Below are 23,581 nucleotides of genomic sequence, written 5' to 3'. Positions count from 1 at the left end.
TTCCCCTAAATTTGCTCCTTCTTTGAATTAATTCACTCAGTTTTGGGAATCCTACCCTGGACCTGACTTATGTTTATTGATAACTGAATGAGTGCAAGATTTCCTAGCTCACTATATCTAGCCAGATGCCTCATCCAGGCCAGGGCAGCTTCTCTATATTCTTTCCACTCCTTGCTCTGAATGAAAATCAAATCAACACTACTGTTGCTTTTGTAAAGGGCATATTTAATGAACTGCTTCAAGATTCCAATCACAATCCCTGCAACTTTACAGACCAAAACTACTTTCTCTAATCAACAATTCCTTATATCCCTAGATGTGTTATCTTCCCCCATTAGAATATAAATTCTTTGAGGATATGGACAGTCTCACTCACCTTAGCACTAAGCACAGTGTCTGACATATTGTAAGTCTTTTTTTTTTCAATTTTTTTTATTATAATAACTTTTTATTGACAGAACCCATGCCAGGGTAATTTTTTACAACATTACCCCTTGCACTCACTTCTGTTCCGATTTTTCCCCTCTCTCCCTCCACCCCCTCCCCTAGATGGCAAGCAGTCCTATATATGTTAAATATGTCACAGTATATCCTAGATACACATATTGTAAGTCTTAATACACACTTTTTTATTCATTCATTCATCAAAGAGGGAGAGGAGGAAAATGTATTCAATGAAAAGCCTAATTAAAGAAAGGAAAATGACCCATATGTTAAAAAAAAAAAAAGATATCAGCCTTTTTAGTCCTAGCCAAAAGTTTGAAACTAAGGGGGTGTCCTTCTATTGGATATGGCTAAACAAACTGTGGTATATCATGCTATATTATTGTGCCTATATTAGACAATTCAGAGGAAACTTGGAAGACTGTTATGAATGGATGCAGAGCAAAGTGACCAAGAAGTAGGAGACTATCTCAAAAGAAACACTGTAGAGCTAAACAACTTTGAAAAACTTTAAAACTCTGATTAACATGAAGATAAACCAGAAGAATGATGTTGAGACATGTCACTCCCCTCCTGTTAAGTTTGATAAACTGAAAGTATGGGGACACATTTTCAGATGTGGTGAATATGGGAATTTGTTTTGCTAGACTATGCATGTATCAAAAACTTTATTTTGCCTTTTCTTTTCTTCTTAATTTAACTCAGTAGGGGAAAGTGGTGGTGGGGAGAGATTATAAAAGAATAAGTAGCAGTGTCATCAAACCCATGACTTTGAGAAATTTTATACCAAAAACAAGCCTACCCAACAGATTCCTGTATCATAGCTACTATTATAAGTTACATCTATGTGTGTTCATTATTTTTTATTTAAGATTGCCCTCTATGTTAATAAAATTGAAATTAATTCTAGAAAAAAGAAAATTCTTGCTTCGGGGAGATGGAAAATCCCCCAAACATCCATATTCAGTTTGATCTGGAGTCTCCTAAAATATGTACATATATATATGTATGTGTACATATATATGTGAATACAGATACATGTACTTACGTGTATACATGCATCTAAGTTTACTCTTGTTTTCAAAGCAGATTGTTTAAAGTCACTTACTCACATACCAGTTTGACTCTCTGGTATGACGATGTAAAACATTAGCCAGTGGGGAAACCAAGGTACAAGTTGATAGAGTAGTTGACCTTTATCAAGTCCCTTCCAGTTGCAAAACCTATGATCTCTCTTTTCTCACAAAGCCATCAGCTTTAGGAATGGGTAGGGAAAACAAACAATTTTATGGATTTGCAAAAATGTTCTTCCACTGCCCTGAATCACAAATAATACCATTTGTCAGGGACCCAATGTATCTGTTTCAGTGAATTCTCTCAATATTTATACTGTTAAATAAGGATTTTATTTTTTTAAAGTGTGCTCTCAGTGGTATTAAGAGGTAGAAGACTTGTGAATCTTGGTTCTCTTGCCAACTACCTGTATAATCATAAGCAAAGCTCTTCATTTCAGTACACTGTAGAGACTGGACTAGATTCCTTCCAGCATTGAAACCCATGGCAGATAATTTAATAACTGGAACTTTGCTCTAAAGTCAGGCAGCTAAAGTGCAAGAAGCCAGAGGCTATGAGAGTCTATGCTATCGCTGTTCCCACAAACCTGGGGTCCTTCAGTGTTTTATAGTTAGCCCTTTTCTAAGCTTCTGCCCTTTTCAGCTCTGCCTCCCTCCTAAGGGAGCATGATGGGGATTGGTGTCAGGTGACCAGGCTCATGGCCTTGGGCTATTTTGAGCAGGGTGGGGCAGGTCATGCTCTCTAGCCCAGCTGCTGGCTGGGCACAAGTGCCAGGTCCCAGATATGGATTGGGGGACAGACACAGGCTTTCCTGGATAATGGGGGAAGGAGATACTTCCCTATCCAAAGGGCCTATAATCCACTTCCCCTACACCAGTCTTCCTCCTCTGAAGCCCACGTACCTCCATTCAAAGTAAGAATTCTCCACACAAGTGTGTTATCATGATTTTATTGTGTAAATGTTTAGGGACATTTACTGAGTCCTACCCCCTCCCTGCCAGCCCCATCCAAGTCACAACACTAGGCTAAGGTGGAAATTAGTGCATGCTCATTTGGAAAATGAAAACGTGCCCAACATAGCATAGGATGGAGTTATTTGGAGGAGGGAAGAATTTATTTGGGAGAAGGGATACATTCAGGGACGGGATTTAGGTCACGACTCCATCATTCGCTCTATGAGTATGACTCAAGGCCACTTTTTATGAAGAAGGGCTTGTAATCTCTAAAATCTCTTCTAGGTCTAAAACCCTCTCTTTCATGGGCCCCCTTCCAAGACTAGTTTCAGAGAAGGCCTAGGATGGCCAAGGTTTGGAGGAGTAGAGAAACTGAGGGAGGATTGGAGAAAAATCAGGGGGGCAAGTATCAGGGAAATTGGGGTAACAAAGGATTGGGTGGGATCAGAGAGGCTGGATGTAGATGGCCTGCAGATCAATTAGGGAGACAATATAAGGGATTTAGAGGGATAAAGGTTCGGTGGGGTCAGAGGACAATATGAAGTCACGTGAAGAGCAGAGAAATAGAGGGAGCACAGGGGCATGGCCGAATCCAGGGGGAAGAGTATCAAGCAAGAGTGAGGGTGACACAGGGTCATTACTGGGAAGGGTAACAGGGGGTCTGTATACTCTAGGCCACTTCTTCCTCCTCAGCTTCTTCCTCGAACTCTCCCTCTTCTGCTGTGGCATCTTGGTACTGCTGGTACTCAGAGACCAGGTCGTTCATATTGCTCTCAGCCTCAGTGAACTCCATCTCATCCATGCCCTCGCCCGTGTACCAGTGAAGGAAGGCCTTCCGGCGGAACATGGCCGTGAACTGCTCGGAGATGCGCTTGAAGAGCTCCTGGATGGCGGTGCTATTGCCGATGAAGGTGGCTGCCATCTTGAGACCCCGGGGCGGGATGTCGCACACTGCTGTCTTGACGTTGTTGGGGATCCACTCCACAAAGTAGCTGCTGTTTTTGTTCTGCACGTTCAGCATCTGCTCATCGACCTCCTTCATTGACATGCGGCCACGGAAGACGGCAGCCACTGTCAGGTAGCGCCCGTGGCGGGGGTCACAGGCTGCCATCATATTCTTGGCGTCAAACATCTGCTGCGTGAGCTCGGGGACCGTCAGCGCTCTGTACTGCTGGCTCCCTCGGCTGGTGAGGGGGGCAAAGCCAGGCATGAAGAAGTGGAGACGGGGAAAGGGGACCATGTTGACCGCGAGCTTTCGCAGGTCAGCATTGAGCTGGCCTGGGAAACGGAGACAGGTGGTGACTCCACTCATTGTGGCAGACACCAGGTGGTTGAGGTCCCCATAGGTGGGTGTAGTGAGCTTGAGGGTACGGAAACAGATGTCATAAAGGGCCTCGTTATCAATGCAGTAGGTCTCGTCTGTGTTCTCCACCAGCTGGTGGACCGAGAGGGTCGCGTTGTAGGGTTCCACCACGGTGTCTGACACCTTGGGTGAGGGCACCACGCTGAACGTGTTCATGATGCGATCTGGGTATTCCTCACGGATCTTGCTGATCAGGAGGGTGCCCATGCCTGAGCCTGTGCCCCCACCCAGCGAGTGGGTCAGCTGGAAGCCCTGCAGGCAGTCACAGCTCTCCGCCTCCTTGCGAACTACATCCAGGACCGAGTCCACTAACTCAGCACCCTCTGTGTAGTGACCTTTGGCCCAGTTGTTCCCAGCCCCAGACTGGCCTGGAATGAACAAGGGAGATCCTTAGTCACAGAAGGAGGGGGAGTTGGGACCCTAAAGCAAGCAGCCCACATTTTTGGACCAGTAACCCCTTAAGCAACTGTGAAAAGAAGGGGCAGTTGGGAGGTAGGACTCCTGTGTTGTACTATTTGGACAGAGTCCCCGAGTTGGATTTACTTCTGCTAAGAATGAAGCAATACAAAATAGAGGGGAGAGAGAAAAGGGGGAAAGCCTGGAAACCTAGTACCTTAAAAAGAAAAGACTATTCTAGGGGCAGCTAGGTGGTTTAGTAGATAGAACATCAGTCCTGAAGTCAAGAGGACCTGAGTTCAAATCTGGTCTCAGACACTTAACACTTTCTAGCTGTTTGACCCTGGGCAAGTCACTTAACCCTAATTGCCTCAGCCAAAAAGAAAGAAAAAAGAAAAGGCTATTTTTGCAGCCTGCCCCCAACTTTTTGGAAGAGACGTGTGGTCCTTTTGGTCTCTGTAAGCACAATAATAATGATCATGCATCTGTCTCTCCATCACTCACCAAAGACAAAGTTGTCTGGCCTGAAGATTTGCCCAAAGGGGCCAGAACGGACCGAGTCCATGGTCCCTGGTTCCAGGTCCACCAGTACTGCGCGGGGCACATATTTCCCTCCTAAGGAGAGAAATCTGTCAGAGCTGGGGACTCATGCATTCCCCCTGCTTCCATTCCTCCTACCCCAGCTCCCATCAGGCACGGAGGTGAGCAGACCACCCCACTGGGGACACAAACCACAAGCTCCTGGCAGACTGGCTCACCTGTGGCCTCATTGTAGTAGACATTGATCCTTTCCAGCTGGAGGTCGCTATCACCATGGTAAGTGCCAGTCGGATCAATGCCATGCTCATCACTGATCACTTCCCAGAACTAGGGCAAGGAAAATCATGAAGAGGGTGGGGTCAGGGCCTCCAAGGGGAAGAAGGATCTTGGGACAGCTCTCCCCCCACCTCCCGTACACAACACCGCCGGCATATAACAAGGGCCTCAGGCCCCGGTATACAAGGTGAAGAGAGAAAGGAGGGGAATCCGTGGCAGCGGGGATGGGGAGCAAGAGGAAGCATCCAGAGACTGCCGAGACCGAGTCCTTGGGAGGGGCAGGCACTGGGAAGGGGACAGAGAAGTGGAAGGGGCCAGGGACACGGGGACGGGCAGAATAGATGGAGAAAGGAGGAAGGGAGGGCTGCAACAGCTGGCTCCTTCTGGCCAAGCTCTCCGCCTGGGGGTTCTCGGGGCAGGGCTGGCCGGCCGCCGGGACCCAACAACGGGGTATGTGTGTGTGCTAGGGTGGGAGAGGGTGTTGGCGCAGAGAACAAGGGCGGGTCTATTTATATCAGCAGGGTCCGCTGGAGCCAGAAAGAGCCAGCTGTGCAGCCGGGGCCCCTCCTCTGCCCAGGACGCCGCGGCCCCCGCTCAGGGGCGCAGGCTTCCATGCCCCCTCCCCCGCCTCACTGGCTCCCCCGGCCCATTTCTCTGTCCCAGATGACAGAGCTTCACCTCCCCCTTCTTTATTAGGGCTCCCGACCCCCCCCACGGGGAGGAGTGGGGGAGAACAATACTGCCTCCTAGGACTTTCTGGGTCGGCGGGAGGGGGACGGAGAGCTCTGCCCCTCTCTTTCCTTTATCCCCTCACCCCACCTTGGGGCCCCAGGCCCTCCCCGGCACCCCGCTCTGCGCACGCGCCTCCTGGAAGGGAGAGAAAGCAGCCCCCACCTTGGCTCCGATCTGGTTGCCGCACTGGCCCGCCTGCAGGTGCACGATCTCGCGCATGGTGGCCGCGGGGGGGCGCGCGCGCGCTCCAGTGCTCGCACTCCTGGGGAGGGGTAGGCGCGCGCTGAGTGAGCCTCTCCGGCCCGGCCGCCCCTTATATGTCCCCTCGCGCAGCGCAGCGTCACCACCACGTCACTCTCGCCCCCGCCCCCGCCCTCCCACCGGGCTGCGCCCGGCTACTTCTCCCAGGGCGCGTGCGCGTTTGATCGCGCTGCACCTGCAACCTCCGGGGTGGGGGCCGGTGGTCGTGGGCACAGGCGGCTCTCCGTGGGGGCGGCTCTCCGTGGGGGCGGGTGGGGGCGCCTCCCTGCGCACTGCGCCTGCCTCTCTTCCCCTTTGCGGGGAAGGAGTGACCCTTCCAAGCCCGACGCCTTTCTCTGTCCACCTCCCGGGCTTAGGCGGCCCAACTCCTCTGGGACTGCACCCGACCTCCACGCCCCCCCCCCCCCCCGGGGGTACTGGCTGTCCTTTCCGTTCTTCTCGATCCAAACCCGCCTGGCCCTTGTCCTCCTTTCCCGAGGTCGTGGACCAGAGGTCGGGGGAGGGGGTGGCTGGGGGGGTTGGAGCTGGGGCGCGGAATGGGGGCGAGCAAAGAAAGCTTGGGAAGGCGAGGATGCCGAGCGGAAAGGTGCCTTAGAGCTTCGCTCCCCGCGCACTCCTGTCTGCAAGTGAGGCGCAGTTTGGGTTGGAAGGGTCCGGGCTTCAAGGTGGGTGAGTCTGGGCAGCCAGAGCCGTGGAGACAGGTTTGGGGTAAAGGCTCCCTGGGCGGCGGGGGCCAGACTAGCGCGCTTTCTCAGTCCCCAGGGCTGGAGGCCCCCACTCCGGTTGGGGAGGAGTGGATGCTAACCTCTCCCCCCCATCTCCAGCGCAGTGGCTGGGCAGGCCGGGCCCTCCCTTTGTTCTGCTGCTCCGGGGCGAGTGGTAGTGGGGAGGGAGAGGGGGAGGGGGAGAGGGGGAGGGGCTCTGCACATTCCGAAAGGAGTCCCACAGTCAGTCCCGGGACTACATGCTACTATAAGCCTCTCTTGGGTGTTGCGAGTCGGAGAACCAACATACATGCGACATACGGTGGCTTCCAGGCTTTTTGCTCCTACTTGGATCCAGGGCCACCCATGCCAAGAATCTACCTTCTCCCCATCTCGCTATACGGTCCCCTTCCCCCCGGCAGTGACTGCATATCCCTTGTACTCCAGAGGCTGCTGCCTGATGGGGCTCCTCCCCAAGCTGGGCTTTAATGCAGTGTGTTTTTCCCCCAGCCCAGTCCTTAGTCGAGGAGGCTTCATGTGTGCTCCCAAATCTCTGGAGTAAGGGAATTTGCTTTGCTTTTGCACAGACTGTGCCAGGCAGGAGAGGCGCAAAGAACAGGCTTTTACCCAGCCTCACTGTGTCCTTAGGGCGTAAGGGTCATTAAAGATCATTTTACTTTTTATAGATAGAGAAACTGAGATCCAGAAAGGGGAAGAGACTTAGCTAATATCACACAGTGACTTAGTGGGAGTGCTAGGTTGAAAACTCAGGTTTCCTTATTCCCAGCCTGTAGCTTTTTACTTGGGGCAGAAAATGTGGAGATTCACCATCCCCCTCCTTCATTCAATATCTGTACTGATACAGATTCCTCAGAAGTATCTCACCCTCAACCACTAAGCGAACCATTTATTGTAAAATAATATTCATGTTACATTGTTGCAGGACATCAGGAAGTCTCAAGGCTAAGGACTGAGAGGGAGGATGCTTCCTAAATGGTGATCATTAAGTTCTTGGACACATCCCTCCTTTTCATGGACAGAGGGCATGAGAAGAGAGCCAATCTGAGGTGGGATTTCTTGTGTTAAGCATCCCAGGGAAAAGCCAGCTTCCTGTTAGAATGGCGTGAAGAAGGCTACTGCTTCCCATACTGTTTTACAACCATATGAAGTATTTTACTTTACAGCAGGGGTCCTCAACTTTTTAAATAGGGGGCCAGTTCACTGTCCCTCAGACTGTTGGAGGGCCGGACTATAGTAAAAACAAAAACTTTGTTTTGTGGGCCTTTAAATAAAGAAACTTCATAGCCCTGGGTGAGGGGTATAATCATCCTCAGCTGCCGCATCTGAGCATTGCTCACGAAGATGAAGGTGGAATTTCCTACTGCCTTATTCCTTCCGGTCCCTTGGTATCTTCAGGTTGTGTTGAAGACTTTTGTGAAAGAGTAGAGTTTGGATTTGTTGACCCATGATCTTCAAACAATATTGAAAGTGCTTGGGGAGGTAGGAAAGAAGGGGGAGCAATAGTATGTAGTGATGGGAGAACACCAAGCTTCCCGTGGCTGGTGGACTGCTGGGGGTTGAGGGACCCCAAGATTAGCAACTGGTCTGTTCACTTGAATCCTGGTTTTCAGAGCAGGAGGAAGAGCCTGAAGACAAGCACTTTTCAGAAGAAAATATATCCGAGATCAAGAAGACCTGTGGAAGGGTGTACCAAGGCAGTGTGTTCTCTATCCCAGTCTTACCTCTGGCGTCTGGGGTCCCAGATCCCTCCCAGAGTTGGGGATAGTCCTGGCCTTCTTTCCTGATCTCTGCCTATTCTCATCACTTCATAATGCTTTACCATTTATCACCAACCCCACAAACTCCATTTCACAGAGGGGAAGCAATTTGCTCAAGATCACATATCAAGGTTCCAAGTCCCAGTGAGGTCATCCTTTTTTCTATACTAGGATCCTCATACAACTGTCTGGGGCTCCCTAGTGTTCCCATTTCCCTAAGGGTGGAACCTACCACCCAGAGGGCTGTGATCAGCCCCTGTAAAAAGCCAGCGAATACGTCTGAAAAATGATGCCAATAATTTTGAACTCCAAAGTAGCCCACGACCAAAGGCAAGGGCAGAAGGATGGTTTGAAGCATGAGCCGGAGCCATTTGGACCCCTTCCAAATCATTCGAGCCTGCAGGTAGAGCTAGAGGTAGAGGGACAATAAGAAGCCCAGCCCTCCCAGAGGGCTGGATTCTGGCTTTTTGCCTGTCCCACTACCCTCACATGACCTGGCATGGCTGCTTGGCTTCCCAGACAAAGGCTGCCTGGGTGACAAAAGCCAGTTCTGTTTGGGTTGTGCCATGCTGTTCTCAGCTCCATAGCCTCTCTCTGGGAGCACAATGGAGTCATCTTTGGATTCTGTGCAGACCCACAGCCTCCTCCCATTCTTCCTTTCACAAATACTCACCATCAGATAGATCACACAGTACATAGAGAAGGCAGCATGACCAGAAAAGAAGGATTTCCTGCAGTGGTAGGCAAGAGGGGCAGCTAATGAAATGCAGACCCTAAAGGATGCTGGAATACAAGACTTTCTACAGCAGTCTTTGCTATGGACACCCCCAAACAAATCACAGAACAGTAGAACACCTATGATCAGAGCAAGAATCCATCTACTAAATCAGGAAACATTTGAGTGAGGAGAGTCCTTAGAATACAGAACATTGAAGATCTAATCTAGAAGGCTCAAGGCTAAGGACTCTGGGACTTGAATCCAGGTCTCATGACTTTCAGTCTAGTGTCTTTCCCATTATAACCTGATTGCCCATTTGAATGACTGTTCTCTACAGACTTGTTCCCAAGCTAGCAGGCAGCACCCCCTTACCTAGCCCTGGATACTTCAGTTGGGTCCCCAGTACAGGTATAGTTGGTGATATAGCCAATCTTGCATTGCAGGTAGGCTGGCTGGCACACATCCAGGAAGTTGGGGCGGAGGCGACCTGTGAAAATCTTGACAATACTGGTGAAAGACTGATTCACAGTGACTCCGAAGAAGAAGGCACTCAGCTCTCTATAGATCATGGTCATGTAGGTGCTGCTCAACAGCATTGGCGAGGTCAGCTCCTGAAAGCGTAACCACTGTAGCTCTCCCAGGATGATCTGTGGCAGCATTTGAATCCATTACCCATTACCTTTGTCCCAGGAGACCCATTATCCTCCCTAAGCTTCTGAAAGCTTTGTAAAAGTCTATCTTGGAAACTTAGTTTGAGTCCATTGAAATCAAAGTTGGGAATGGGAGGAGTTGAAATCAGTCAGTTAATTACATACTTCCCCCAGCATCATCTATATGTATGATGGCTCTTTTTCCATTTGGGGGATGAGCAAAAACCTGCCATCTTTCTCCATCTAGGTGGGGGTAAAGACCAGATTCCCTCTACAAGCCCCTTCCCTAAGGTAGGATTTTTTGATGTGTGGGAAAATATATAACTTTCCTCATTGATCAAGAAAATGACAAGCTTCTGCTAGTCATTGGAAAAAAAAAAAAAAGAATAGGATCTCTCATGTTGCCAGAAAAAAGATCAATTTTCTGAATAATAAGAACAAACATTTTTACAGCATTTTAAGATTTGCAAAGTTTTACATGTCTCAGTTGATCCTCACAACTTTGGGAGGTGGTGTTATCCTTTGAGAAAACTGAAGCATAGAAAAATTCCCCTGGTATCACATAGCTAATAAGTGTCTGAGGCAGAATTCAAATTCAGGTCTTTCTGACTCTTGAATCCAGAAAGTTGGGACTTCTACCCAAAGAGTAAAAATGCTGATTTTATAAAGTACTTTTAAAGCTTATTCTGTCATTATCTCATTTAATCCCTTAAAGGCTCAATACTACTATGATGTGCCTCATGGGGTTGAGAAAGTTCTATCTTAAATTAATATAGAAATGGAAAATACTATTATTTTCCCCATTTTACAAATGAGGAAACAAATTAGGGTAAATGGCTTGCCTAAGATGACAGAACTAGCAAGAATTGGAGGTCAGATTTTGACTTCAGATTCATCCATGTGATAGCTCATTGAGGAAGGAATTGATGCTGTATATTTTATTTGTTGGGATCGGATGCATAGATATGCATAGAATATCAGAGCTAGAAAGGACCTTAGGTATGAGACTAGTAGAGTTAGAAGACATCTTAGCAACAAAGTTTCTCAACCCCAACATTTTGCAGATGACAAAACCAAGGCCAGAGAAAGGAAGGGCATTGGTTAAGAAGTGCTCCTTCTCCCTTCCCCACTTACAGAGGTGATGGAGATGAAAAGGCCGGTGCAGGCGAGGATAGTTTTGTCAATGGTCGGAACTTTTAGTGGGTATTTGATGCTATTGTCTTCGCAGTAGAAGCCAACATGGATGGGGTCTACGATATTTGCCTCACACAGGAAGAAAGGAATGAAGACTAGGAATAGAACAATATTTCCAGTGATTTCCTAAATTATCACACAAGATGAAGGTCTAGAGCTGCACATGTGCAGGGCAGGGAGGGACATGGAGGAAACCCAACTTTCCTGAAAAGATAGTTCCCAGGTTCTCCTTGTTATGACATGGGAGGAGGGAAAGTCTTAGGGGAGAGGGTCTCAGTGGCCCAGACCCTGACCAGAAGTGATGAGGGCTGATGATATGGTCACCATCTGGCTGTGTTTCTGCCCTCTGAAGGTGGAAAGGAAGGGTAGTCTGGCCTGTGTTTCTCTCCTGGTGCTGGGAAAAAGCCTGGGATTGTGAGCATCCAAACAGGGGTATGAGCCTCTGATTCTCTTGTGGAAGTGAGTGTTTCTGTAATTGTATCAGGATGTATTTTGAGACAGGTATGACATGGAAGAAGGGGATCTTGGGCTGTCCTAGAGTTCCTTGTTCATAATAATAAGACCCTCCCCCAGAGCGTCATCAGCTCAAAAATATTTGTGTCAGGAGCTGGTACATGGCTGGAAAACTTGAATTGTACACTAAGATGACTGGTCCCAGTTTCTTCCCCTGATGGAATCCTTAGATATGGAAGCATAGATGTCTTCTGTGCAGACCCACAGCTTCCATGCCCTCATCTTGGGCATGGAGTTGCTCTGTACCCTCCCAAGCAAGGTGACATGCCTGACTAGTGGGAGTGGGGGAAAGAATTGGAACAAGGAGTCATTAATGAGACCACAGGATTTGGAACCAAAAAGCCCTTAAAAATCATTCAGTCCAATCCACTCACTTGAGAAACAGGTCCAGAGGGAGCAATATGATTTCCCTAAGACCATGCACCTAGTAAATAAATGGTGGGGCAGATATAAAAACCCAGTTTCTCTGACTCCCAATCTAGTGTTCTGCCATGCTACAACAAATAAGAGCTGGAGTAGAGCCTGGGGTGGCGGTGAGCCAGCTTAGAGGTGACTCCTCCTGTACATTCACTCTCCAGACCTGTTGGCTGCCCTTCACCTACACACAGGTCTACAAGTGTTCCAGGTGCTACATGAAGCCTTTTGAGGGTGCAGAAGCAGAGAAGAGGAACAAGGGAAATTGAACTCATTCCTGAGCTCCCTAGGCCTGAGGAACTTTGTATAAAGCTGCTCATGCTACATTCTAGCCCCTCTCCCAAAAGAAGAACCCCCTGTTATCCTTGACCTATTCCTATGATCCTGACATCGAACTTAAGCCTTCAATTGTGGCCCAATGGACTTACCCAGAAGGATGCAGATCAGGTCCACCAAGAATAATTTCTTATTGTAGCCATGGGGATATGAACTGTTCTTTTGAGCAGTCACCTGGTCTGTGTGTCTGTCATCAGGCCAGACTTGATGCTCGGACTCTTGCTTGGCCAAAACCTGGCAGTCTGGCTCTTCGAACTCTGGCTTGTTCATGAAGACAGTGAAAGGAATCTGAGGTCCTACCTAAAACCAATTTAAAAGGGGCACTTGCTTGGCTTCCAGAGTAGGGGGATGGGTTACCCAAGAGCCTTCTTGTGGGTTGGGTGAAGTGTGGAAATGCTAACATGACACCCCTCCTTACCCTATTTCCTTTGGTGGAGGCTGGAAGAGTAAAGGGTCTGGGTCAACTGCCCTGGATACCAGTCAAGTTCAGATGTTCCAGGCAGGCAGGGATAGTCAGAGAACAGAGGAGGTGAGGCTTTGGGTCCAGTTGGGTGGAGACAGAACTGAGGGAGAGAGTGAAGGCTGGTTCAGCCTTGAGTCATCCATGTGGGGATAATGTGTAGGGGGAGTACAAAGCCCTGGGAAATCCTGAAGGTGGAAATATTATGCAGAAAGTGAGGGAGGGAAAGCGGAAGAGGAAGGGGACATTGGAGGTGACACTGAGGAAGAACCACAGAACCTCAAGAGGATAGATGGGGAGGGATGAACTGTTGAGTTACTGTGGGGGGAGAGGAGGAGAGATGGTGAAAGGCACTTTTATCAAGGACCTATAAGTCCAGGCCAAAAGATTTAGCCAAGAGTAGGGAGAAAAGGAAAAGAGGATGATAAGGGAGGGAAGGTTCCTGGCGATCATCCTTCCCTGGGCTTTTGGAGTTTGGGCTTGAAGACAAAAGTTCACAACTGGAAGGGCCCAAGGAGTAACTTTGGTGTCTAGGACTGAGTTAGATCTGGAGGGATGGACCTAGAAGCTAATAGTTGGGTTGGGGTAATGTCTGGAGGTAAGGGCCAGGAGACCATCCGATTATAAAGGCTCCAGCCTCTTCACAGGAAGAGGAAACTAAGGGCCATTGAGAAGTGGGTTGCCCGTGGTCACACAGGCAGTAAATAGATGGGATTCAAATCTGGATTCCCTGGTTTCAGAACAGTGTACTTTCCAGGCCACGGGATGGGCCGGGACTCGGGAAGGGTCTGATTTGGAGCTGTGGAGCCCAGGAGAAGGCTGGATTTGAAGCTGGGTGTTGGGGGCTGGGTTGGTCCTGAGGCTGGAGCCTGGGCCCTGGCAATGCCCGAAGGTGGGAGGGCTGTGTCCGGCCTGGGCAAGGGCCGGAGCTCAGGGTGTGCCCTTAGTATACATCCAACCGCAGTTTCCATTCAGTTTCCAGAATATGTTTCAACGATTCGTGATTTGCATCTGGCTGCTCACCCTGAGACTGGGCCCCGGTCTGGTCCAGGCCTCAGGGATGGGCCGCAGCTAGAACCTAGCGGGCTGCCGGGATGTCACCGGCGCTTGCTCCAGCCAGTTAGCTTCTGCGCGCCGCACTCCTGGGCCAGTAAGGGGCGGGGTGAGGGGCTGCTGATGGGGTGGGCGCCACCAGCTACGGCCAATGGCAAGCGAGCTGCCCCTCTTCTCCCGCCTTCCCCCTTTACCTCTTTTATTCCTTTCAGTCAGGGTAGAACTGGTTAGGGATTGACCAGAACGGAATTACAACGTAGCTAGTCCCGTTTTACAGACGGGAAGACTGTGGGCTAGAAGGGGACAGCTCATTGCCAAGGTTACACAGAGGCAGAATGGGGGTTGAATCCAGAGTCCCCGACACAATCTCCCTGTGTGTGGTTTTGGAAGTGTGTACGTGAGCACTGTGTGCCTAGGAAGATGAGGGCTTCTTGAGAATATGTGTCTGGGATACACGTGTGTGTCCGAGGCCAACTTTGCCCGGGGACACCTCATCCCTCATTTTCTGATGCTTTCGGACTTCTGGCCCTGCTAATGTCCAACCTTGTTTCATCCCATTGCTCATCGGTTCCGTGATCTCCGAGTAACTCTCTTCCACATGTAGCAATTAACTATCCTTTTGGGATTCCAATTTCCCTTGCCTTCTCAGTCACTACGCATTCCTTAGTCCTTCCACCTTTCTGGCGGCTCTTTCCCTGGTTTCTCTTCTCCTTCTAATTCTTTTATTTAAAAAAAAAATAGTCTATTTTGCTGACAACTGGTATTTAATTTATTAATCAGTTCCTCCCACTTCCCCTTCCTCCCAAATGACCACATTAAAAACAACAACAAACGAACTGGAAAAGGCAATATATGTCGGGATAATCCAATAGATTAGATTCCCACATTGATTATGTCTGAAAATGTAGTGCTCTTTACATTTTAAATTCATCACCTCTTTGTCAGGTGGTGAGAAATAGTCCATCTTCATTGTTTTGGATTTATGGTTCCTCATTGGGTTGATCAGAATCCTGAAGTCTAAAACCATTTTCTCCCCTAAAATGTTATTGTAGAAATTCTTCTCTCAGTTTTGCTCACTTGGCACTATATCAGTTTGTTGAGGGATGAGACACCCTAACAGTATTTGGGGGTCTCCAGACAGGTGTTGCAGGTTTTGCAAAAGAATTTGCAGTCCCTGGCTCCAAGTTAAGATTGGCAAAAGAGGATTTATTCACATTGTGGGTTCTCTTAGCGGGCTAAGATCCTGATTAGGAAAGTAGCAGGGAATTTAGAGACAGAGTTCAATTTTATTTAGCCTTCTGTAGCTTGGGGCTAGGGATAGATCTCCAGATGAATTAAGGGTAGAAGGTGGTGGTGTAGAGAGTAATTTCCAGAAGAATTAAGAGTGGAGGGTGGTGGCTTGAAGAGTAATCTCCAGGTGAATTAAGGGTGGGTGGTGAGTGGTGGTCCAAAGCCAGAAGATTCAGGATTTTCTGACCCAAGCCACCCCCAAAGATCAAAGGACCAAAGAGTCCTATTACATCAAGTTCATGAAACTCTCCTCAGTTCCTCTGAAATTGTCCATTTCATCGTTTCTTGCAGGTCAGTGATATTCCATTACATATATATTCCATAATTTGGTTAGCCATTTCCCAATAGGATACATGCCCTCTAGTCCTTTACATATAACTGTCCTCAAAAGTTTTATGCTCACCATCCATGATATTCTCCATCTATTCTTTTACTTCAATAATCACCTTTGTATAGATGATTCCCAATCATATTTCTCTTCCTGGGCTTCAGATCTGCATCTTCCATTTCTTGCTGGATTTTTTTTTTTCTTTTTTTAATGAATGCTGTATTGACTTCAAAGTTAATATTTTATGATAGGGTGTAGTATGGTGCTAGTGTTAGAAATGTACCAATTAGTGAATTTATTTTCCTCTGATTTCTGTATTACAGAGAACACCAGGCTGTCATGTGAACAGTCAATTCTTTAAATAGTTTTTTTCAAAAAAGAAAGGTGGGAGGAAGGGGAAAAAAATAAATACATTATTTGGCCACCAGATGGCTCTCTGACCAATGCTGAGTAGCCTTTTCCATTCTTAACTATTTGTAGTGTCTTTCTCCTCCAGCTGAACATAGGTTGGATTAAAGTCTAGCAGTAGGATCTAGTTCAGCAGTTCTCAAAATTTTTGGTCTCTGAACCCTTTTGCACCCTTAAAAATTATTGAAATCCTCTGAAGAGTTTTTTGGATATGAGTTACATCTCTTAATATTTGTTGCCCAGCGTTTTAGTCATGTCCAACTCTTCATGACCCCAGTTAGGATTTTAATGGCAAAGATAGCCATTTCCTTATCTCATTTTACATATGAGGAAACTGTGGCAAATATGGTTAAGTGATTTGCCCAGGGTTACAAAGCTAGTGTCTGAGGCCAAATTTGAAGTCAGGAAGAGACTCTTTGACTCAGAAACCAAGGCATTCTATCCACTGCACCATCGAGCTACCCCTATTAATATTTACTGTATTAGTAGTTTAAAATGTTAAAATTTGAAAATATTTATTAGTTCCTTAAAATAATAGTAAACCCATAAAATGTTGACTTCCTTATTAATGACCTTCTTGGAAAATAAACCTAATTGTGGAATCTCTGCGTCAAAGGGTATAAAGCACATTAATTACTTTATTTGCATAGTTCCAAAGTGATTTCCAAAATGGTTGTACCACTTCACAGCTTTACTAACACTCTATTAATGTGCCTGCCTTCCAATAGCCCCTCCAATATTGATTATTCCCATCTTTCACCATTTTTGCCATTTTGCTGCATATGAGGCAAAACCTCAGGGCTGTTTTGGTTTATTTTTTTCTTATTATTAGTAATTTGGAACATTCTTTTATATAATTGTTAATAGTTTGCAATTCTTGAGAAATTTGTTCAATTCTGAGTTAACACCTCACATCTCTCAGATTGGCCAAGATGATAGGAAAAGATGATGATAAATGTTGGAGGGGATGTGGGAAAACTGGGATATTAATGCATTGTTGGTGGAGTTGTGAAATGAACCAACCATTTTGGAGAGCAATTTAGAACTGTGCTATCAAAGGGGTATCAAACTGCGTATACTTTTTAACCCAGCAATGTTACTACTGGATATGTATCTTAAGGAAATCATAAAGGAGGGAAAAGGATCCACATGTGCAAAAATGTTTGTAGCACTTCTTTTTGTGATAGAATTGGAAAATGAGTAAATGCCCATCAATTGGGGAATAGATGAATAAGTGATGGTATATGAAAGTAATGGAATACTATTGTTCTACAAAAAATGATGAACAAACTGATTTTAGAAAGACCTGGAAAGATTTACATGAATTGATGCTGAGCAAAACAAGCAGAACCAGGAATATATTGTATACAGTAACAGCAAGACTGTGATGATCAACTATGAAAGTCTTGGTTGAACACCGTAGTTCAGTGTTCCAAAGCAATTCTAATAAATTTTGAGTAGAAAATACCACTTGCATCCAGAAAGAGAACAATGGAGATTGAATGTAAATCAACACATGCTATGTTCACTTTTTTTCCTCTCATGATTTTTCTCTACCAATGTGATTCATAAAAAAAGTGTATTAAAAAAGAATATTCATACATAACCAGAAAAACAAAACAATTAATAAATAAAAAGAGAAATTTATTTATATTTTGATCAAAAGATTTTGCTTAAACAAAATTAATCCTTTTAGGATGAAAAAGAAGATAAGTGGGAAATGAGTCTGTGCTTTTCTCTGTCTTTCTCTCTTTCTGTGTCTCTTATTTCTATCTCTCCATCTCTGTCTCTCTATACATACATACATACACACACACACACACACACACACACATATAGTGTTGGGTTTGTTTCCCTCTCCAAATACAGGCTGGGATTTGGGGATGGAAAAGAAAAATACTGGATAGATTTTTAGCATGAACGGGATATAATTCCTCAGCAACTACGCTGTGGGAAAGGGGGAGAAGGAATCTTTGAATTGGAGTTTGCCTGATCTCATTGTGATATGTCTTAGGAAGCCAAAGGATGTGTTCAGGGTTAGCATCAGGCACTGAATGTTGGGGTTTGATCATGCGAAGAATTCACAATGGCCATTCTTTTTGGCAAAAGGTAGGTTTATTTAGGAGAAGAGATTTCAGACAAAATGAAGGGATATAATAGAAAACAGGAATGGCAAATATAAAATAGAGTTGGGAAAGCAATAGTTAGCAAGGAAAGGAGTTTTAACGATTAATGATGGAAAGAGGCAGCTAGGTGGCGCAGTGGATAGAGCACCAGCCCTGAAGTGAGGAGGATCTGAGTTCAATTGTGTCTCAAGCATTTAACACTTCCTAGTTGTGTGATCCTGGGCAAGTCACTTAACCCCAATTGCCTCAGCAAAAAGCAAAAAACCAAAACAAACAAACAATAACAACAACAACAACAAAAACAATTAATAATGGAAAAGACAAGTTCACTAGTGGAACTCACAATTAACAGGAGTAAGGATATACTCCATGAGATGGGAGCATGCCCTTAACTTTCAGGGTAGATCTATAGAGTTTAGCAGCTTAAAAGAGTTAGTTACAAGAAAGAGAAAGACACCATGACAGATGGGGAAGGGGTGACGAGAGGAGGAGGCTCCTCCTCACGTGGCATGGGGGAAGGGGAAGGAAAAGGCAGAGTGTTGTGGTGGGCTGTAACTCAAAAAGGGTTCAGCAAAGGTGGCAGGAGCCATGAACAGATTAAACTTTAGGGATTTGAAATAACTCATATTTTTAACTGGACATAGCAAGGTGGGGCTACCCTGAACTCCCCGGAGAACTTCATGGTTTAACTGATCCATATCAGTGTGCTTCCATGCTTGTCCCAAGGAATAATTCCTTCAGTATTTCGGTCTTTCTCTGTCAGTCCCACCTAGGTACTCAGGATCTCATCAGTTGTGATGGCAATATTAGTGGTCGTGGCCCAACCAGCTGAAAACTGAGCCTGGCCTTGTCTGGTCTGCTCTGGCATGCCCACTCTTGGTCTGCTCTATCTGAGCTGCCTCAGGTAGCTCTGCTTTGGGTTCATGCCCAGCCTCACAGAACAATCTTGCTCAACTTCCCCTTCCTTATATTTGATCTGCATTCTTTCTAGCCATTTGGAAAAAGGGAACATAAAGAGAAGAGCTGATTTCTTCCTTTCTCTGGCTGAAGTTTCCCCAAGAGTAAAGGAAATGGGAATCTTAGGACTCTAAAAATATATATATCTAAGGGATCTAGGTGGTACAGTGGATAGAGAACCAGCTCTGAGTTCAAATCTGGTCTCAGACACTTAACACTTCCTGGCTGTATGACCTTGGGCAAGTCAGTTAACCCCAATTGTCTCAGCAAAAAAAATAAAATTAAATTAAAATTACATATTTATACACACACACACATCCACATGTATCTTCTAATTTATGGAAATGTTCATAATCTTTTTTTATGTTGATTCACTTAAGTCTTAGGAAGCTGGTTTGCCTGTACAAAAATGATATGATTCTCTTTCCCCCAAACCTGTCTCTCCCTAAAATGTCCTGATTTCTGTTGTGCCTCTATTGCATGCTGACTAACTACATCAGTTGATGATGGTGATGACGATACCTGATTCAATAATTATTAATATCATCACCTTCCAAGTTAATGTAGTTTGAAATCAAATTTCTAGCTATGTAGTTATTATCACTACCATCATTGCTATTATTATTACTATGACTACTATTACTACTGGTACTGTTGCTGCTGCTAATATTACTGAAGGAATATAGCTTCTAGGGGAGATAGTAGTAGGGAGATCCCCCTGACTTTGGGGTGCTTCTGTTCTAACAATCTTGTCATTGATTCTAAAGTCTTCTGGCTTTGGAATCAATGATCCTGAGGCTGCCTCTCCCCATCACCCTCAACCTTGGAGTGCTATTGTTCTGGCAATCTGTTCATCAATGATTATAAAAGTCCTCTGGCCTAGAAATATAATATTTCCTCCCTTAGATTTTAAGGAATATATATTAATGATCCTGAAGCCCTCTGACCTAAGAATGCTATTTACTATCTGTCTGTCAATGATTTCAAAAACTTCTAGCCTTAGAATAGTCCTGCAAACATTACTGACTGTCAGATAGATAATCTGTTGGTCAGTGATAATCAAATTCTTGTGACAATAGTGAATAAATAGCCCACTCCTCAAACCTACCTGTAAGCCATAAAATTAGCAAATAAGTAACATGAAACTCTAATCAACTTTATCCTGAAAATCTCTTTTCTCTTGGGTCCTTTGCTAAATTCTTTTGGAACTTAGCCTGCTGCAATTGGTGTTACATTTACAATAAACTTTGCCCCTTGACTTGGAGATGGGTTCAAGCCTGAAAATTCTTTTGCGATACCTCACAACACCGGTCTGTGACCCCCTAAACTTTTGGGGTCCCTTCCTAACATCACTACTACTACTACTACTACTACAACACCTAGAGCTGCTGCAGCCACTACTAGTACTATACCTACAGCTGCTGCTGCTGCTGCTGCAACTCCTGCTACCAACACTGTCATCACCACAGCAGGCATTTCTAGGCTGCAGTCAGGAAGACTTCTTTTCCTGACTGTAGATCTGGCCTCCAACATTTACTAGCTGTGTGACTCCGGTCAAGTCAATTAATCTTATTTGTTTCAGTTTCAGTTTTTTCATCTGTAAAATGATTTGGAGAAGGAAATGGCAAACCACTTCCGTATGTTTGCCCCCCAAAACTCCAAATGGTCATAAAAATGAACTGCTACCACAACAAAGCTATCTGGAGAATAGATTGGAACAGGAAAGAAGAGAGAGTGAATGGGATAAACTGAGTGAAGACTTCTCAAAGGATTGTGACCTGGAACTATGTCCTTAACTGTGATCTGAGATGTTGTAATAACAAGTTGTATAGTTAAAAAGCTATAGGTGTTTGATTGTCTTGGATGAACATCTCTCCGGTTCTCCCCACCTTAATTAGCATTTAAATATTTTTAAAAGAGATGATGACTTTGGGAATTCAGGTAACAGAATTCTCCCATCCAAGAATATTTACTTTTATAGTAGTTCTCAGGAGAAATTTGAATTAAGAGTGTGTTATTTGTATTCTTTTGTTTCTGGGATAGATTTCTTCATTTAGAGTGTAAACCTGTACTCCCCTAGACAATAGGAGAAAAAGCCAGAGGGAGCTTTTCTGTGTTTAGGGTCTATAGAATCTATTAGGGTCTTGTATTTTGCAGTTTGTACTTTGCACACCTCTATTGACACCTTGTCTGTTAGGAGATGCCCTTTCTTGCAAGATCATAATAAATCCCTTTTTTTTGTTTGTTTGTTTGTTTGTTTTTTTTGTTTTTCTTTTTACTTTGAGAGTCTCTGATTTTAATTTGGGTAAGGGTCACTATCTCACACAGTTTGAGAGCTCCTTCTGGGATATTTCCTGTGCATGATTTTGAGGTTGGGAAAGGGGAGACCCCAAAAGTTTGGGATCACAGACTAGTGTCATGAGGTGTCTCAAAAGAATTTGTAGGCTTGAACCCATTTCCTAGTCAAGGGGCAAAATTTTATTGTAATTGTTAATGCCAATTGCAGCAGGCTAAGTTCTAAAAGAATTTAGAAAAGGCCCAAGAGAAAAGTGATAGAGTTGTAAGACAAAGTTGATCAGAACTTCATTTTACTTATTTACTAATTTTATGGTTTACAAGTAGGTTTGAGGGATGGTCTATTCACTATTGTCTCAAGAACTTGGGTTATTGCTGACCAACAGATTATCTATTTGACAATCAGTAATGTTAGTAGGACTTTTTTAAGGTGAGAAGATTTTGAAATCATTGACAGAGAGATTGTCAGAACAAGAGCACTCTCAGGTCAGAGGGTTTTAGGATTACTAATACATCTTCCCTAAAATCCAAAGGAAGAAATATCATTGTATTCCTTTACAATTATTGACAGACAGATTGTTAGAACAATGTAATGTTCAGGCTAGCTTTCCAGAGGATCTCTAGATGGACCTTGATCTTTAGGTGGAGAAGTAATGAAGGCAGGAGAGGAATCACGAGGCTGGTCAAGATGGAGTCTGGAGTCTTCTCTGTGTCTGTGGCTGAGACTCTCAGCCCTTAAATACTTCAGTACAATTACATCACTACAGCAACTGGGCATGTGCCAAGTAGAACCATTACACTACCATATCACACTAAGTATATGCAACTAGAATGATTACATCACATTAAGTATATGTTTAACTAGAGAATCATTATACCATCAATCACACTGAGTAGGTGCTTTCCAGAGTTCTGTTCTCTACAGAATAGGAGCTCCTCAAGATCAGGGGCCCTTAAAATCATTGCTGACTCCTCTGGAAGCTATTTTACATCATATTTCCCCTCTCAAGAAATCAGACGCAAAATCATTTGGGACAAAGAGAAAGAGGTCTCATCTTCTGGAGCTGCTTCATGTTGATAAGGGGAGTGGAGCTGTGCCTTGTTGGTCGGGGAGGGTAGGTACTCCACTTGAAGATGGCAGAAGCAGCATTCAGAGGAGTGCTGGGTGGAGTTAGTATTAACAATAATTAAAAGTGGAGTCAGTGTGGGGGTTAGTAGAGACAATAGTCAAGAACCCCACCCAGAGGAAAGCCGGGGAGGGGGGAAGATGAGGCTATCACGAATAGCTCTCATCAAAACAGCTTTTCCTAGGATAAATACCAAATAATGTTTTCCCCCAAATCCCCATTGTCTCCTAGGAGAGGTGGGGGCAGTGTCTGTAGAAACACAGTGAGAGAAGCACTCAGATGACCTGATGACACCATAATGTTTAAAAAGTGTTAAGCATTGGGTAGAGAGGAGTACAGGGTTGAAGAAGGTTCCAGTCAGAGGTGTTCCTTTTAACAGATCTCTCAAAAACATCAAAATAAAATGGAAAACCCATTTTACAAAGAAAAGCATATCCCTTGGATGCACAGAGGCTACCTGAAGTCAAATTTTATAGTAGCTTCCTAGTCATAAAATCATCCCAAGGATGATTATAATCACATGATATATATCAATCAGAATGTTACTTTTCAGGAGGTTATGAAGAGGCTTCAAGGAAGGGGGGTGTAGAAGCATTGTGAGTTTGCCAGAATAATTTTGGAATGGATCTCCTACAATTACTATGTGGGTAAGAGATGACTGGGGATAGTCAGGTTAAAGTTATTCCCCTGGGGGAGTACTAGTACAAACGGAATGGCATCCAGGATGGGGATAGTCACATTTGGGAATGGGGCCTTTGCAAATAATGCATCAGGTCGAATATGTGGGCTGTCTTAAGGATGCTGAGGGCACACCCAACAATCCTGAATGCCCCCACTACTAGTGGAGTTCCCTAGCCTGACCAGAAACTAAGGAGTTATCTCCCCACTGGCAGGGGCCCACAGAGTGATATCGAGAGCTGGAGAAAAAATAGTAAGAGAAAAGCTCTCATGTTGTTAAAGGTATACCTGGAAAAAGTAGAAAATTACAAGAAAGAAAGCTAGAGTGAGGGAGAGAGGGACACAGACAATTTCACCCTTCTCTATTCAGTGTGTTACCAGTGTTTCCTGGAGTAGGAGTCCTGGGGACGAGTAGTTTCAGGTCCTCTATGGGTTCACAGGAATATTCAGGAATGTCTGAGGGAGAAGAAGTAAAAGGAGTTAATTCTAGAAACATGAGTCCAGCTGCGGAAA

General features: G+C 45.3%; 2 protein-coding genes across 2 annotated transcripts; both read right to left on the bottom strand.

Annotated features, from left to right (window-relative positions):
- Positions 1 to 2,451: 2,451 nt before the first annotated feature.
- TUBB4A (tubulin beta 4A class IVa) lies at positions 2,452 to 6,129 on the bottom strand. Its single transcript, XM_031947734.1, has 4 exons — positions 5,941 to 6,129; positions 4,989 to 5,097; positions 4,735 to 4,845; positions 2,452 to 4,202 (listed from the first exon to the last, which is right to left on the bottom strand). The coding sequence occupies exons 1-4, from the start codon at positions 5,995 to 5,997 to the stop codon at positions 3,142 to 3,144; spliced, it is 1,338 nt and encodes a 445-aa protein (XP_031803594.1). The 5' UTR covers positions 5,998 to 6,129; the 3' UTR covers positions 2,452 to 3,141.
- A 1,903-nt stretch (positions 6,130 to 8,032) lies between these two features.
- Positions 8,033 to 12,908, bottom strand: LOC111719176 (phospholipid phosphatase 3-like). Its single transcript, XM_023496747.2, has 7 exons — positions 12,765 to 12,908; positions 12,439 to 12,646; positions 11,024 to 11,178; positions 9,612 to 9,886; positions 9,195 to 9,252; positions 8,754 to 8,930; positions 8,033 to 8,438 (listed from the first exon to the last, which is right to left on the bottom strand). The coding sequence occupies exons 2-7, from the start codon at positions 12,614 to 12,616 to the stop codon at positions 8,337 to 8,339; spliced, it is 945 nt and encodes a 314-aa protein (XP_023352515.2). The 5' UTR covers positions 12,617 to 12,646; positions 12,765 to 12,908; the 3' UTR covers positions 8,033 to 8,336.
- Between the last annotated feature and the right edge of the window lie 10,673 nt (positions 12,909 to 23,581).

The sequence above is a fragment of the Sarcophilus harrisii genome, chromosome 1 (genome assembly GCF_902635505.1).
Source record: "Sarcophilus harrisii chromosome 1, mSarHar1.11, whole genome shotgun sequence".
Taxonomy (NCBI): domain Eukaryota; kingdom Metazoa; phylum Chordata; class Mammalia; order Dasyuromorphia; family Dasyuridae; genus Sarcophilus; species Sarcophilus harrisii.
The sequence above is the reverse complement of the archived record's forward strand: the minus strand, read 5'-3'. Positions and strand labels throughout refer to the sequence as shown.